This window comes from Rhopalosiphum maidis, chromosome 4 (genome assembly GCF_003676215.2).
Source record: "Rhopalosiphum maidis isolate BTI-1 chromosome 4, ASM367621v3, whole genome shotgun sequence".
Taxonomy (NCBI): domain Eukaryota; kingdom Metazoa; phylum Arthropoda; class Insecta; order Hemiptera; family Aphididae; genus Rhopalosiphum; species Rhopalosiphum maidis.
In genome coordinates, this window is record NC_040880.1 from 27,418,289 (window position 1) to 27,433,718 (window position 15,430).

The 15,430-nt window shown below is 35.0% G+C and overlaps 1 protein-coding gene across 3 annotated transcripts in view; it reads right to left on the reverse strand.

Moving 5' to 3' along the window:
* Nucleotides 1–1,183: 1,183 nt before the first annotated feature.
* Nucleotides 1,184–15,430, reverse strand: part of LOC113550512 (protein piccolo-like) — a 134,263-nt gene continuing 120,016 nt past the window's right edge. For all 3 annotated transcript variants that reach the window (XM_026952390.1, XM_026952388.1, XM_026952389.1), the window contains 6 exons: nt 13,091–14,098; nt 11,887–12,059; nt 9,596–11,678; nt 4,840–5,006; nt 4,260–4,474; nt 1,184–2,351 (listed from right to left, as the gene is read on the reverse strand). In XM_026952390.1, the coding sequence (XP_026808191.1) occupies nt 1,705–2,351; nt 4,260–4,474; nt 4,840–5,006; nt 9,596–11,678; nt 11,887–12,059; nt 13,091–14,098 (4,293 nt within the window). In that variant the 3' untranslated portion in view covers nt 1,184–1,704. The remainder of the gene's footprint in view (nt 2,352–4,259; nt 4,475–4,839; nt 5,007–9,595; nt 11,679–11,886; nt 12,060–13,090; nt 14,099–15,430) is intronic.

Sequence of the window (15,430 nt, forward strand, 5' to 3'; positions counted from 1 at the left end):
TACGAATATTGAATATATTAATAATTATTATAATATGTATTATTTGTGTAGTATGTTCTGATTTGTTTTATTGTCGATAGATGTCTAGTGATGATGTCATAGTCAATTGTAATGAGCAATAACATTACATACATTAATTACCAGTATTCAATTTTCATGTGATTTTATGAAACGGATCATCGTACTTATTTGTAATGAACACCGAAGAAGTGAAAAACAAAATTAAACTATAATTGTATTTTATGAATTTTCCATAATTTCACATCATAGCATAATTTGTTCATTTACAATCTAAATCAATTAAATCGAAAAATGTTAAACAATTTATCAGTCAAGTTCAAACACAATTAAATAGGTAAGTTTTCCTAGAACTTTTCTATTTTGTCATAGAAATATTATACATAAATCATTAATAAACATTACGCGTGGATGTGATACGTACCATAATATTGAGAATTTAAAAATCAAATTATCAGTCCTAAATGAGTCCAAATGAATGAAAAAGCCAAAAAAGGGTTAAATGTTCATAGAAAGACAGTAGTTTGGTTTACCTAATACACTCGTCGATCGACTAGGATAACACACAAAGTCCATATGGCAATAGTGAAAAGATAAGTACAGAAATACAACTATTAGAAACAGAAAAAAAATTGTATTTATAAACTATGTACAACTGCTGTTTTATAATTAATTTATATATAATTAAAATTACTTAATTATTACTATAAACATGAATATATGATTTAGACAATTATACATAGAGATTTTGTTTTTTTTTTTAAATTACATACAAAATTGAATATTTATAATATTGTGTATAAACACACGCACAAACATTTTATGTAGGTATATATATTAAATTTAACTATTTTAGGCATAATTTTGTTTTGTAGATAATTAAACACGCCAAAATAAAGTATAGAACACCTATCTAAACATCACAATACACCAAAAAAAGAATGTTTAATACGATAAATATATATATATATATTATATTAAATTGTATACATTATAGAAACAAAATGAGCTAAGAATTGTAATAATTACAAGCGAATATGTCGCGTTTTAAATTCATTTAAATTGCTAAAAAAAAGATATAATAAAATAATAATCATAGTAATAATAATAAAATAATTGTATAATAAAATTGCACGTAATATATATATATTAGCACATGGAAAAAAATACCAAACAAAACAGCTGTTAAAAAAAAAAGTAAATGTTATATTTTTATACAATATAATAATAATAATAATAATAATAATAATAATAATAAACATTAATTAAAACTTAATGTGAACATTAACAAAGAGGTATACCAAAATCATTTAAAATAACAAAATTATATTTTTTTTTTTAAATAATACTAAACACGTCTGCTGGTTTGGTTGATGCGTCCAATTTTAAAAAACTGACCAACCAAAACATAAATTGTCAATCTTTTTCAACTTGTTCAAAATGCGTCATAAGAAATAAAAAAAAACAGTTGGGTAACTTATTTAAGTACAAAAAGAAATGTTGCTTAAACATAAAATCGAAAAATATGTCAAATGGCAATTCCTAAACTTAGTAGTAGAAAAAAAAATAATAATAAAAACAACAACATAACACGGTAACTCGTCCTGTGTGTGTGTGCGCGCGCACGGCCGCCTATTGATGATGATGATGATGATGATTATGATGATGGTAATTCTGACGACGACGTCAACTCACTGTGTACACGTCCACGCCCAACAGCTGTTTGAGTTTGCGGTCGTAACGGACGAAGAGTATTTGTTCGCCACCGGATGTCGATGTGGAGGAGGATACGGCGGAGGTAGTATTTGCGGTAGTAGTAGTATTCGTAGTGGCGGCCGCGGTGGAGATTGTGGTGGCTGTGGAGGAAGTGGACACGACCGTGGAGGCCGCCGATGTGGACGACGCAGAGGAGGAAGAGGCTTGCTTCGCGGCCAAAGAGTCGTTGTCGTCTTTGGGCGGACGTTCGGCGGCGCCAGATTTGCCGGCTGCGGTGGCGGACGGCACCGCGACTGGTTGTCGGCCCAACGATTTCCGGAGCACCGCGCGCTCTTTGAACCGGTCCGCCGGAACGGCCGTCACGGCGTTTTCGTCGTCCAACAGTTTGACGAGCGCGTCGGCCGTCTTCACGGACAGCGCCGTCGAAACGTCCGCGAACAGCACCCAATCGTCGTCGTCCGTCCGATCTTCAGCACTCTCGTCGGACGGCAGTTTGTAAACGTCCGGCAGCGATTGGTCGGCGAACTCGAACTCGAACGACGGACCGTCATCGGTCGGCGCCGGTGACGGGGCCGGCGGCAGACACCATAGCAGTCGATCTACGTCCTCTGGTTCACCTGTAAAATGCACGCCACATGGGCAACAGGTATCGGATTAGAGAAATATGCTAATTATTTAACTGCGCGATTTTAGGTTGGGTAACGTAAGTGTGGACTTGTATGGATATTATCCACGGGGCACCTATACGTAGGTATATTTGTAGATATTTTAATTTTAAAATCAGTTACTAAAATTAGTATTTTAAATTCGTTATATTGTTTTTATTTTACATCGTGACAACATAATTGATGTAAACACATACAGACAAATGAAATAATCTCTCTTTAAGAAAGCTCGAGTTGGGTTATAACGTATAATATTTTACATATGTGTAACTCGTTTAAAATTATTACATCAGTGCTCTTATACTTTAATAATATGTGTATCTTTGAAGTTTATTATATGTTAATTAAACTCTAATATTGAAAACACTAAATTGGTTTTGTTGAACGTAAATTTCCTATACGAGTATTGTACACTTTGTAAGACGGAGACAAAACATACGGGTTCGGCATCATTTTAAAAATAAAAAGTAAAAGCCTTGAAGTAAATCTACAGGAAAATACCTTATGTAACAGAGTACGTAAGATTTTCTTTCCGCGTCCCAATAAGGTTCTACCAATAGTCAGAACACAGATATATACACGGAGATTTTTATAACGCGAGACACTATATGATAATACCTTAGTAAAATAAATCTCAAACAACTTTTATATTTTAGATGAAAAAACTCGATTGCCTTTATATGATTCAAAGTAGTTGGTAGAGCACTTCATTAAAAAAAACTCAAATAAAACATAAAACTGTTTATAGTACATAATTTTTCTTTATCATATTACTAGTTTTTGTTTTTTTTTTAAAAAGGCTACTATTTAATTTAATTTCATAATATATCGGAAGTAGTTTATTTTTCTGAAAACGTTGATGTATTAACTGTGTAAATAATAAACATGGCATATTGAAATCATCACAAGCTAGATGAACAGAGAAGTGGAGCAAACATAATGCTTTCTCCCCACCACTCATTTATATTATATAGATTATAAAAAGTTTATAAATATTAAGTAATATAATGTCTCTCTGTTCAATATTTAGAAATCAAATTTTCTAGAAAACGATGCTTCAGAATATGAAATTCAGAATAAATATTGTTATACTAAAATAGTATAAAAGACCTACAATATTTTTCAATATAAATATTTGAAATTATTGTTCAAACACATCATTTTATTTAGTTTATTTTTTTTTTATCGACTGTAGTTTACCTATGACGCGCAACGCTCGGAGAAAACCTTCTAATTAAAAGACAAAAGCCAAGAATATTAAAGAAATTGAATTTCAAATATTTAATATTTAAAGAAGTATATGGTGCAACATTTTAAATGGAGATACAATCTTTATGTACATGAAGAAATTTAAATGACTGCTTCACGTAACATTCAGGTCCCTTTTCCTGTTTTAGACGCGCATTATGAAAATATGTTCCATACACATACAGAAAGTTAGTAACACATGTCTAAATGTCTTTGGCAAGTGGATTGTGTTAGAAAGTATTTTTTGAGATAAAACGTTACAACAAAGTTTTGAGAACTTGTTGCTAATTGCTATAATATTCTATACGCGTGACATAAACACAACAGATATTGGTACATGTCATATGATATCACGTTCAAGTCTACGTCAGTACGTCACTATATTATACCTAGATACTATTACATTTAGAACCAAATCTACACATTTGTGTATTGTAATATATAATTATGTGATGTATGAAATGGCTATTTCAAATTTAAACGTAAAAACTCAATGAGATATAATAACTGTTTATATTTGTACGAAATATGGGCCATAGCTATGCAATAGGTAGAGGTGGTATATATACACCAACTATGGTTAGGTCAGGTTATATACTATATAATACTTACGGGTCAGTGTAGAGTCATCAAAATTCCACACGGACGCGCTACCATAACCTTGGACGTCGTTGACATGATGTTCCAGTAGCATTCTGGTCTGTTTGTCCGTGGCTAAAGACAGTGGTGACTGTCCCGAGTACGTAGCCAAATGTGGATCGGCTCCATAACTGAGTAACAAACGCACCAGGTGCACGTCTCCATTTTCTACAGCTTCGTGTAGAGGCCTGAAAAAAAATGATAAATTCACTTTAGAAATAAATGACACAATTCGAGTATTAACCCTAACACTGAACAGAAAGGTAAAAGAGAGTACTATCTTATGTACATACGACGCAATCATCAGTTTCATAATATGCATAGGTAATAGAATATTATATAACGATTAAATAATAAAAAATATCGTAGAGACAAATTCAAGTGTGGTTTAAAAATTTGGCTTTTTAACAAGTCATTGAAAAAACATAATAAAATTTTTAATTAAGTATAATTAATGAATATATATGTATATATACACACATCACAGCGTTATATTAAAGCGTTGATAACAAAATACACTCTATAATATACATATCATATTATAGGTACTGACCGTATGCCTCCTTGAGCGCTGGCGCTGACATCTGCCCCGAACAGAAGCAACAACTTGGCGATGTGATAATGGCCCTGTGAACACGCTTCGTGTAACGGCGTGTAGCCCGCGTTGTCAGCCACCGATGGAGCGTACTCAAGTTTTTCCATGCAATAACCCACGACGTCCTTTAAACAGAACACAAAAATATAAGACACATTGTCATAAAGTACGCCGACAATCGAATCCTAACACAATCGGTCGATTAATATAATAATCTAAAGTATATATATATATATTATAAGCCCTTATTGTAGTGTCTAGAAAGTTAGTAAATGTTCCTTACATGAGTATATATATATATATATATATATGTATTATATTGTATGTTGCACGATTCGTTCGTATATATAACAAGTTTCTAAACTTTCTAGACACGCCACATGCACGCACACGATCAAAGTTTTTTTTACTATTTTTTATATCTATACCTAACGTTATTCTTGATCTTAATAATTAATAATAATAATAATAATAACTACAATAATTGCGATCCGCGATGTATTTTACGTACATTGTACACACGTCGTAATATATTAAATTGGAGTATATATATTGCGCGTATACAGCTACAAGTGACTAGTGGGGCGTCAATATACATAATATAATGCATTATATTATATGAAGGCCGCGCGATCGATCGGTTTGTCGAGTGCTCGAGAGCGTAATAATAACACGGCACGCGTCTTGAAAAATAATAATAATAATGCATAAACACGACACTTTTATATACGCAGGGTGCTACATAGTTGTTATAGTTGAGCAGTTGAATCGCAGGGCCAAAGGTTCGAGGTATCGTAAGTAAACATTATGGCTGCTTTGTTTTACCTTTTGCCTACCTTAATCTAATGCTGGCGATAGTACAGTCAAAGTTTAAGTGATTCGTGTGATACAATTTAACAGTGAACTTTGTATATTGAACATTGAAATAGTCAATTTTCAAATTACATATTACGTTCGAATATTTATGATGTGTTTTATAAAAACGAAAAAAGTACCATCTCGATTACTGTTACAAAATGGAATATGAGAAAAGAAATTCATAAATCATCTGCGAAGCGACGGGCTCTATAGTTCTATACTATGACATTATTTAATATGCATGGTAATAAGTAACGATGGATGAGAACATGTAGGAACAAAATTTAGATTTTAAAAACAATTCCACTGGGTCGACTTCATGCGTAACACAGTATAATGACGGTAAATTATAATTTATAATCATACATTCATACCGCCACTGGAACGACAGTTTTCGTCGAATTTATCATGAGCACTCCGTAGCGCACCACCGCCATCGACGATCGCCGTGAAACACGTATATTATAATATAATATACTACATAATAATATAATAATATTATATCGGAAAAGTAGTGTGGTGCGCTTGTCCCAAGGGCAGACGCGAGCGAGGTGCGCGTGTACATCGTCATGTATAATATTATTATAATCGTGTCATCATAATAGCGTGTCGCGCGAAAATCGTTTCTGGACGAGTTTGTCGGCGGGGGTCGGAGAGAGGTTTGCACCATCGCGAGGTCGTGAATGCACACGTCATCAGTGGAACTATCGAACTTTGTTCGACGTGTGTGTGGGGGGGTTCTCGACAATTTTTATTTTTTTTTAAACTAATTTTGATAAAAAAAATCATATAATTATAATTACAATGGAGTAAAAATACAAGCATTCAAATATACAGAGCGATTCACCAAGTATGCTCACTATATATAAATTTATTCGAATCCTAAATTATGAGCCATATGCTCGTATTTTAAAATACTTTTCTATACCATTTCAAAATTATTTCTTATTCAAATGAGAATCAATTTTTTTTTTCAAATTTCGATGTATCTAAAATAAAATTTTAATCAGATATTCTTAAGTTATCAAAATAGATAAAGTACTACTGATAATGATTTTTCTACAGTTTTACAAAAATATAAAATAGGTATAGGTAGGTACATATAACATTTAATCTAGATTTATTATACACTTATAATTTTTATAAATTTTAAAATGTTAATAGATTAACATAAATGCGGAATTTTTATATAAAAATTCGCCTGTTTCACAATTTCTGGGGAAAAGGGTAATTTTCAAATTGCAATGCTCCTTTTGAGTAACAAAAATAATCAAAAAAATCGAAATATGTTTAAAAATATATAAAGTAAAAGTAATTCCAAAAATTAGAATTTGAATAAATACATTAATAAAGGAAAAATGGGGTAGCATTCCCAGTGAATCACCCTGTATATATTATTTACGAGAGATATATTGCGTCGCAACTATTCCGCAGCGCGTGGTATACGAGTAAATAATAAATTACATTATTATATTAGCGAACGCGAAGAGCTGTTGGTGGCGAGGAGAGGAAAGCGTTACGATCGCATATAATAACGGTATCTCCTCCTCCTACTAATGCATTATATACATACATATAATATATATATATAATATGCGCTTGCCTTGGAGACTGTTACGTCGAGTGTCGTTCGGCTTCGGTTTTTCTCTCACTTTTTTTTATGTTTACACGCGATGTAAATAATGCGAATAACTTGCGTAGTGTACGGTACTATAGTAGAAATATAATACAATTTAATTAAGCGCATCAAGTTCTAAACAATGTTATCGAAAAATAGAGGTCGGCAAGTTATACAATATTATATAGGTATATTATAATATTGGTCGTGTAGTACCGCGTTGATACAAGCAATAGCAGTATATCGAAAAATTGTTGATTCGCCAACATACATCGTATTATATTTATTCTGGTGTAGACCACTATAATATGTCTGACAAACTGACTAATAATAAGTCCGAAAACAATATTAGACTACTTTCAGAGTGGTTAACCGCTATTTTTTTCAGTAAGAGAATAAATTATTTATAAAAACGAAAAACAAAACTCTCGCGTGAAAATGAAATAATTTATTTTATTTTCAAGAATATAAAGAAATATATAAGTACAGGCGCGGACCACGTGTGCGTAGTGCAAATGAATGAATTATTTGTTAATAATTGGTTTATAGTATTTTACTTTATATCAAAAAGTCATACGTTAATATATATATATAAAGGTAACATCAACATTTATACAAATTGTAAGAATTGATATGGCGATTCATTTGATATTTTAAGGACGATATTGACAGTTAAAATATTTTTAACTTTGATGTGTAATATTAAAGGTGTATTAAATATTAGAGTATTTTAAGATAAAGATTTATCAGTTGTTAATTGGTCTAACCGGCCAAATTGAGGCGACCTGCAAGTCCTCGGCTACTCGATGTAACTCAACAATTTTAATACAAGTAATTTAGTGCGTAGTAACAGAAAACTACAGTTTTAGACATTTTGTACACCACAACCATACACAGAAAAATAACATAGGTACTAGGTAGGTACAGATTTTGTTTATATCGGCGTTACCACTTTCTAATATTGCAGTATAAAAACCGCACGAACAAACGGTTCGCGTTTTCACTATTCACAAGTACCTACACAACTGTGACAACAATAATCAGTGATGGAACGCAAAAACGTTACCGAAAATATAGTGCACTACTACTTATATATTATACGATATTTTGAACGGTATACCGCAGCCGTGTAATAAATATTATTATACACTCGCGGTATACTGCCCGGCCACTATAGAAAAACGAAAAGAAAATCACGCGAGCATATTAAGCTGCACCGGACGGGACGAGGAATTATTGGCCGATAAATCATCGTTGTTGTGGTCGACGACGTGATCGATTCGTTTCGATTCTCTCCCCCTTCCACCCAACCGATCCTGCGAACTCGCAAATCGGACATAAATCACGTACAATAATACAATATGTACTTATGTGAATATACATAACAATAATAACGATGAAACTCAACCAATATACAACGGTGGCGTTCCGACCGAGTGCATATTATTATTGTTGTTGTTGTTATAATAATATCATCATCGTTTGTGTTATATTTTACGAACGAATACACACACTATAACAACCCCATTGTATTTATATTCGTGCATCATATTATTATTCATATTTTCCTGATATATTCGGCAGGTCACCATCGGCGACGCGTTTCCCGTGCGATCGATGCGCAGTACAATTTGAAATCGACCCTTCCAGTAAGCCCGGCGCGCAAAACGAAAATAACACACAAACATTCGAAAACTAATTTAAACGCGGAATGCTATAAATAATCACTTCCTTCTGTGCCTAGCCGAACGTTAACGTCTTAACAATGATGCGAACACATTTTATGGTAGGGAGATAGGAGAAATAAGTACACGAAAGCAGGGCACAAAAACTCGCTGAACGATTTTTCGTAAATAAACGATGTGCTGTGGTGATGTTTTCACCACTTATTCTATTTGTAATCCAAATCGTATGGCTAAAGGAAATGTGTGAAATTAAAAAATAAAGTTTAAGTGGGTATATACAATAATGTTACATAATTTGTAAAATCGAATTAATTTTAAAGATTCGCATTAGGTAGCTGGAGAAACATATGTTAAACATTTAATTTTTGACAATTACGTCTCATCCAATATGTTGAAAAAATTAAAATAATTTTATATCAATTATAATTAATAATTATATTATTAATGTGCGGACGTCCTATAATTTAACCAAGATGAAGCGTCCTGGCGCAAACGCTCATTCCCCCCCTTTCATTGGCACGGTCTATAACAATAACAATTTTAAATAACTTACGTCGACCCCTAGTCTGGCGGCCCGGTGGAGTACTGTTTCGCCATGTCCCTTGTTGACTATCCACCCTTTGATTTCGGCGTGGATTTCCGACACATAACGCGGCGCGCTAGGCGGAATGGAGGCGGAAGCGGCAGTGGTCACCACCATAGCGGGTTTTTTGTCCGACAACGGTTCCTTCTTTTTCTTCTTTTTGATGTAGTCGAACCCCGACCGAAACTTTTTGCGCATTAACTTCCGTTTAAACAGCATGCGCGCCGGCGGTTTTACACCACTAGCCCCAGCTGCACCACCAGCGTCATCTTCTTCGTCATCTTCATCTCCGGCACGCACCTCCTCTTCGTCTTCGTCGTCAAAATGAGACTCGGTGGCCTCTTCGCCGGCACACCCCTTTTTCATTACCTCGTCTTTACGCTGCCGTCTCTTTCGCAAGTTCCGCTGCATTAACTTCTCCGCGGACACGATCTTCTCACGCTTCATCATACGCCGTCCCTTGAACATGACATCCCGGCGCCCGAACATGTGGCCACCCAACCGTTTTGGCTTGTTCTTGCCAATTACTCCGCCGGGTCCTCCTGCCTGTGACGATTGGCACGCCGCCAACTTGGCCACTTTAGGTTCCTTACCCAGCTTTGGCGGCGGCGGAATGTTCATGATTGAGGTCAACGACACCTGGTCAGCAGCTACGGCTCCGGCGGTCGGCGGTGACACTACCGATATGAGTTTGGATGGTAGGCGCAAGGACCGCTTGAACTTGTACAACTCGTCCTTCCAGTCTTCCGTGGTTGCGACGACGGTATGAGCAGACTTCTCGCCAAGCGACTTTTTACGCCGCCTTTTTGGAATGATTTTGTTTTTCACGTTAGCTTTCTTCTTGGATAAAGCCTGTTGTGGTTCCTGCTTGGCCAACAGCGGTCTGTTCCGAGACCGCAACCGCATCCGAATCGTTTCGTTATCCTTTTCTTTGGTTTTCTTGACGACGGCGATCAACTGTGTTGGACCAACCGTAGCGGCGACTACTGTTGGAGCAGGGGTTGGCGACGGTGACGCGCACTTCCGTCTCCTCTTCACTGGGATTTTGACAGTTTCGAAATGCGCAAACGCATCGTCTAATAACTCATCAAAAGCGAACGTGTAATCTTTTAAAGAGTTCTTTCGCCTCAACGACTGTCTGGGATTAAGCTTGCCTGCTACTTCGATGGCTGCGGTGGCGGCAGATCTCCTCGACGTGTTTTCGATATTTTTTGTCAGGTTTTCTTTTTCCACCACAACTTTTTTCCGGTTAGCTTCGGATTTTTTACTTTCTTTCTTGTTGTTGAGATCTTTTTTGTTGCCGTGATCCGATTGTTGTTGATCTTTCTTGAGATCGCGTTTTTCTTCTTTTTTCAGTCCTTTCTTCTCTTCTTTTGCCAATACCGCCTGCTCTTTCTTTTCCAATTTTGGCAGTTGCTCTTTCTTAACAGTGTCTTTGTCTTTCTTTTCTGCCTTTTTCAGTTCCTTCTTTTCCTCTTTTTTCAGTTCTTTTATTTTTAGCTCTTTCTTATGTTCTTTCTTTATTTTCTTGACTTTCAATGGCTTAATAATGATTCGTTTATTTCTTCTGGGTTTTCCTCCTTTAGCTGATTTTTTCTCGTTGTCTTCTTTGTCTTTAATATCATCCACAGTCTTTTCTGTGTCTTCTAGTTTAGTTTTATTTTCTTTGTCCGTATCCGAAGGTTCGGCGTCTTTCTGTGTTTTTTCTTCGCAAACGACATTTTCTAAGAGAGATGACTTTTCCGACTTCACTTCTTCGATTGATTTTGACTCATTTTGAACATCTGATAATTTATTGTCTTTATCGATTTCAGCAATAGGTTCGATTTTTATTCGTTTTGTGTACTTTCTTTTAGGTGGTTGTGGCTGCAATTCTTTTGGCGATTTCCTTTTAACTGGCGTTTTAACTTTTTTCTTTTCCTGAGTTTCAGCCAACTGCACTACAAATGAATTGCATGTGTTTGTCCAGAAGTCTTCGTCGTCCTCATCTTTCTCAGTTTCTTCTTTATTTAACAAGTTCAGATCGGGTTCTTTTGCGGGCGACGGTTCTCGTCTATAACAACAATTTTAAGGTTAGTAAATATAATGTAACTAGTGATTAGTAATAATTGTGTATAACATCTCAGTAATCAGGCACTTGTACATTATAAACATTGGTACTCTGTAGTAGATACTCGAAACATATTCGACGACGTCACAAATCAAACAATACATTATAGACATGACAAAAAATGTAAATATATATTAAATAGGAAACTTACTTGATTTCAAGCTTGAGATCTATAACCGCTTCAGTTTGTGTGAGCGGAGTCGGTTCTTGTTTTGTTTGAGGTACGCTGTTATTTGATGGCAAAAATGGGTGAGGTGATATAGCTGTGGCAGCAGCCATTGGGCTGCTCATTCTCGTGCCACTGGACGACCCTTCGGCAGATATCTATACACAAAAAATAGAAAAAAACACCACATAAAATACTATTTTTTAATTTGTAACCATCAAGTACATTGCAATTTTCAGTCGTAGCAAAAATAAATAAAACAGAAAATATGAAAGTTTAGAATAAAAATTGTTGACAGCAATATTAATCTGTCAAGAAGTAAAATTTAATTTTTAAAATGTTTTATTTTGTCACAATTGAGCACTTAGTTATAACTAATGAATGCCTGGACGATAAGATTCTAACCAAAAATGATTTATTAATTATTATCAATTTATCAACGTTTGTATAACTGTATTATTATTATTATTAGTAGTAGTACGTTATTACGTATTAACTATTCTAGATAGAAACAGTCATAATGAATGTTGATATCTCAACATTTTTGTTATCCCGAATATAACGACGGATTCTCGAAACTAAAATTATAAATTACTTTTTATTTTAATCTCGCAATAAATGGAAAGTAAGATTACCAGATTTTTCGATATGTCAATTTTAATTATACTCTAGTTGTCGATAAGGCGATTATTAATTAAATAAAAACGCTATTCCATTATGATAAAACGTTAAGACGCATACCGCAAAATACAATTTTAGTATCTAGTATGATTTAGAACTATTTGCTTAAGGATATTTTCTATATCAATTATTATAACGAAAGACAAAAAAATAAATAATAATAAAACTAGGTTTTACCTAGGATAAAATTATAATTAAAAGTGTGCTAAATTTATTTAATCAAATAAAATAGAACTCGAATGACACCTTTTTTTTGTAATAAAATAAAATTATAAAATTTTTATATCTTTTTATACGCATCGTGTGCCTGATTTAAATTAATTTATATGAATTACACGTTATTTTAAATGATTTATTTATCAAATCTTTGTGTAAGATCTCGGGGACCTTCATGATAGAACACCGCGTGTTTTTTATTATTATGTTAACTATAGGCTACAAGTTTTTAATAAATAAATGGACGGGACTAACATTAAGACTATACCAAATATAATTGACGACGGCGTACCTGTTTCCTCTCGGCTTTGGTCCGAATCCTCGGAGCGTTGCAATACGCCCTGTCCATGTAGTAGTCGATCTTCTTCGGGAACGGCGTGACAGCCGTGCGCTCGGCCATGTAATAGTCGGTTTTCTTAAGGGGCGTGGTCAATGGTTCCTTCCGGATGGGCGTCGAAAATACCATGGCCGGCGTAGAAGGCGCCTCGGCAATCTGCGGCCGGCTACTCTGGTCGCGCGCCTCGATATTTTGCTTGAGTATCTCCAACACGCGCTTGTCGGCCTGAGCAGGACCTTGCTGTTGCTGCTGCTGCTGCTGCGACGGCGGAGGCTGCTGTTGCTGCTGCTGATGTAGTTCCATCGCATTCGACGGGATCGGATGGTGCAGTTGCTGATGCTGCAGAAGCTGAGGATACTGGTGTAGCGGATGTGGGTGATGTTTTTTGGACGAAGTGTACGAGTTAAATTTCTGTTCAATCTGCCTGTCTATGGCCGCCCGCCAAGCTTCGTCCGCCGACGATAACGGTGGCACCGTGTTGTTGGCGTGAGGGTGGTGGTGTGGGCGCACTACCGGCGGCAGTGGAGTCGTTGGGGCGGCCGCCACCGACGGTAACGGTTGCTGCGGCGAAGATTGCACTACGACCACGGTCTGAGACGGCGGCGGTGGTAGCGGCGTCGGTGGCGGAAGCGAAAGAGACATCTGAGCAGCAAATTGATGGTGGTGATGGTTATAGGCCGTAGCGGTGGCGGCGGCGTTGTTGTGCTGTTGGCCTCCGATGACGACGACTCCAGTCTGCGGGGGTGGCGCCGCAGCTGTCCCCGGTAAAGACCTGTTGAAGTCCGGTTTGAAATTCACTTTGGGTATGTCGTGCCCGAACGGATTTAACCGATCGTCGGTTGAGTCGGCAGATCGACACACGGTCTTCACAGACAGATCCAGCGGAGACTCACGTTTCGTGGTTTCGAATCGCAGTTTGGTCGGTGCGCTCGTACCATTGTTTTCTTGGGCCAATTTCACCGGCTGCGAAAAAAAAAGAAGAGGAAATATTATAATGGAATATCTTTTGATAAAAAATGTGACAAAAATCATATTCCATCGTTTTCTTATACTATTAAATACTACATAACAATTAGGAATTAGGAGCAATACTTAATAAAAACAATAAATGTATATTTTCCGTGCGATTGTCCCACAATAGTAGAATACATTTTTTTTAGCAATAAAAAAAGTGCAAGTATTTATTTGTTTATTATAGCTCACTCTTTTTTTTTCCGTTTTATCTATTTCAAATTACTATGTTTTATATAATTATTTTTATATATTTTGTAATTGTTAAAAGACTTTTCGTAAAGTATATAAATATATATGTACTACATTGTGTTTCATAGCTTTACAACAAATTATTTAAACCACATTATCTTTCCTGATTAGCATGGCAAGAACTATATTTTTCGCATTCACAGAATATGAATGTGTTATTATAACATTAATTATGTATCATGAAATACCATGAATGTAATTGCTTATGAAGGGCTGGTCCTAGTAGTAAAAGGTAAAAAAGTAAATTATTTTCAAATGATTATATATTACATTGTGTTAATTCAAATAATTACTAAAAAGATATATATAATAAATATATATATAGGTCTTACAAGTGTATTATAATTTATTACAATGACTGCAGATGAATAATTTCATATAAAATCAAAGTTCAAGAAAAGATTAGTATGGTAAGCCGATAAGAAATACGAAGTTTTGACGTTAAATAAAAACTGTATAACGACTACTCAAACATCCTTGGCACAATTTCATATAACTTTGCGCGTTGGTTGGTTGATTGATTTTAACCGTAATATACCGATAAGTTTTATTGCATGTACATTTTAGAATTTATATCACAGTAGCGTTAAAGAGCAAACAAATTCAATGTGACACCACCCCCAACTATGTATACGTATTAGTATTGAAATAAATATCAAACTTTATTTGTAGGTATGTACATACATTATATGTTAATATAACAGAGGTTTTGTCTCGAGGGAGAATTTAACTTTTAAAACCTATGGAGTACAGGTCGTAAAAATACATAGTAAATTGTCGACATCATATTTTAGTAAAAATGAAGAATGCAAAATGAAAAACCAACTACCAATACTGAACACAGAGGACGATAAGATATTTCTAAAAAATTTTACAGAAATAGATTAAAAAAATTGACAACATGAAATGATTAAGTACGTTATTTTTTTATAGCTACCTAGGTGATAGTAAGACAAAAAAAATACCTAATGTATTATATATATTGTACCATTAGGATTGGGCCACACATCATAGCAGTTATGCCGCAAAAAT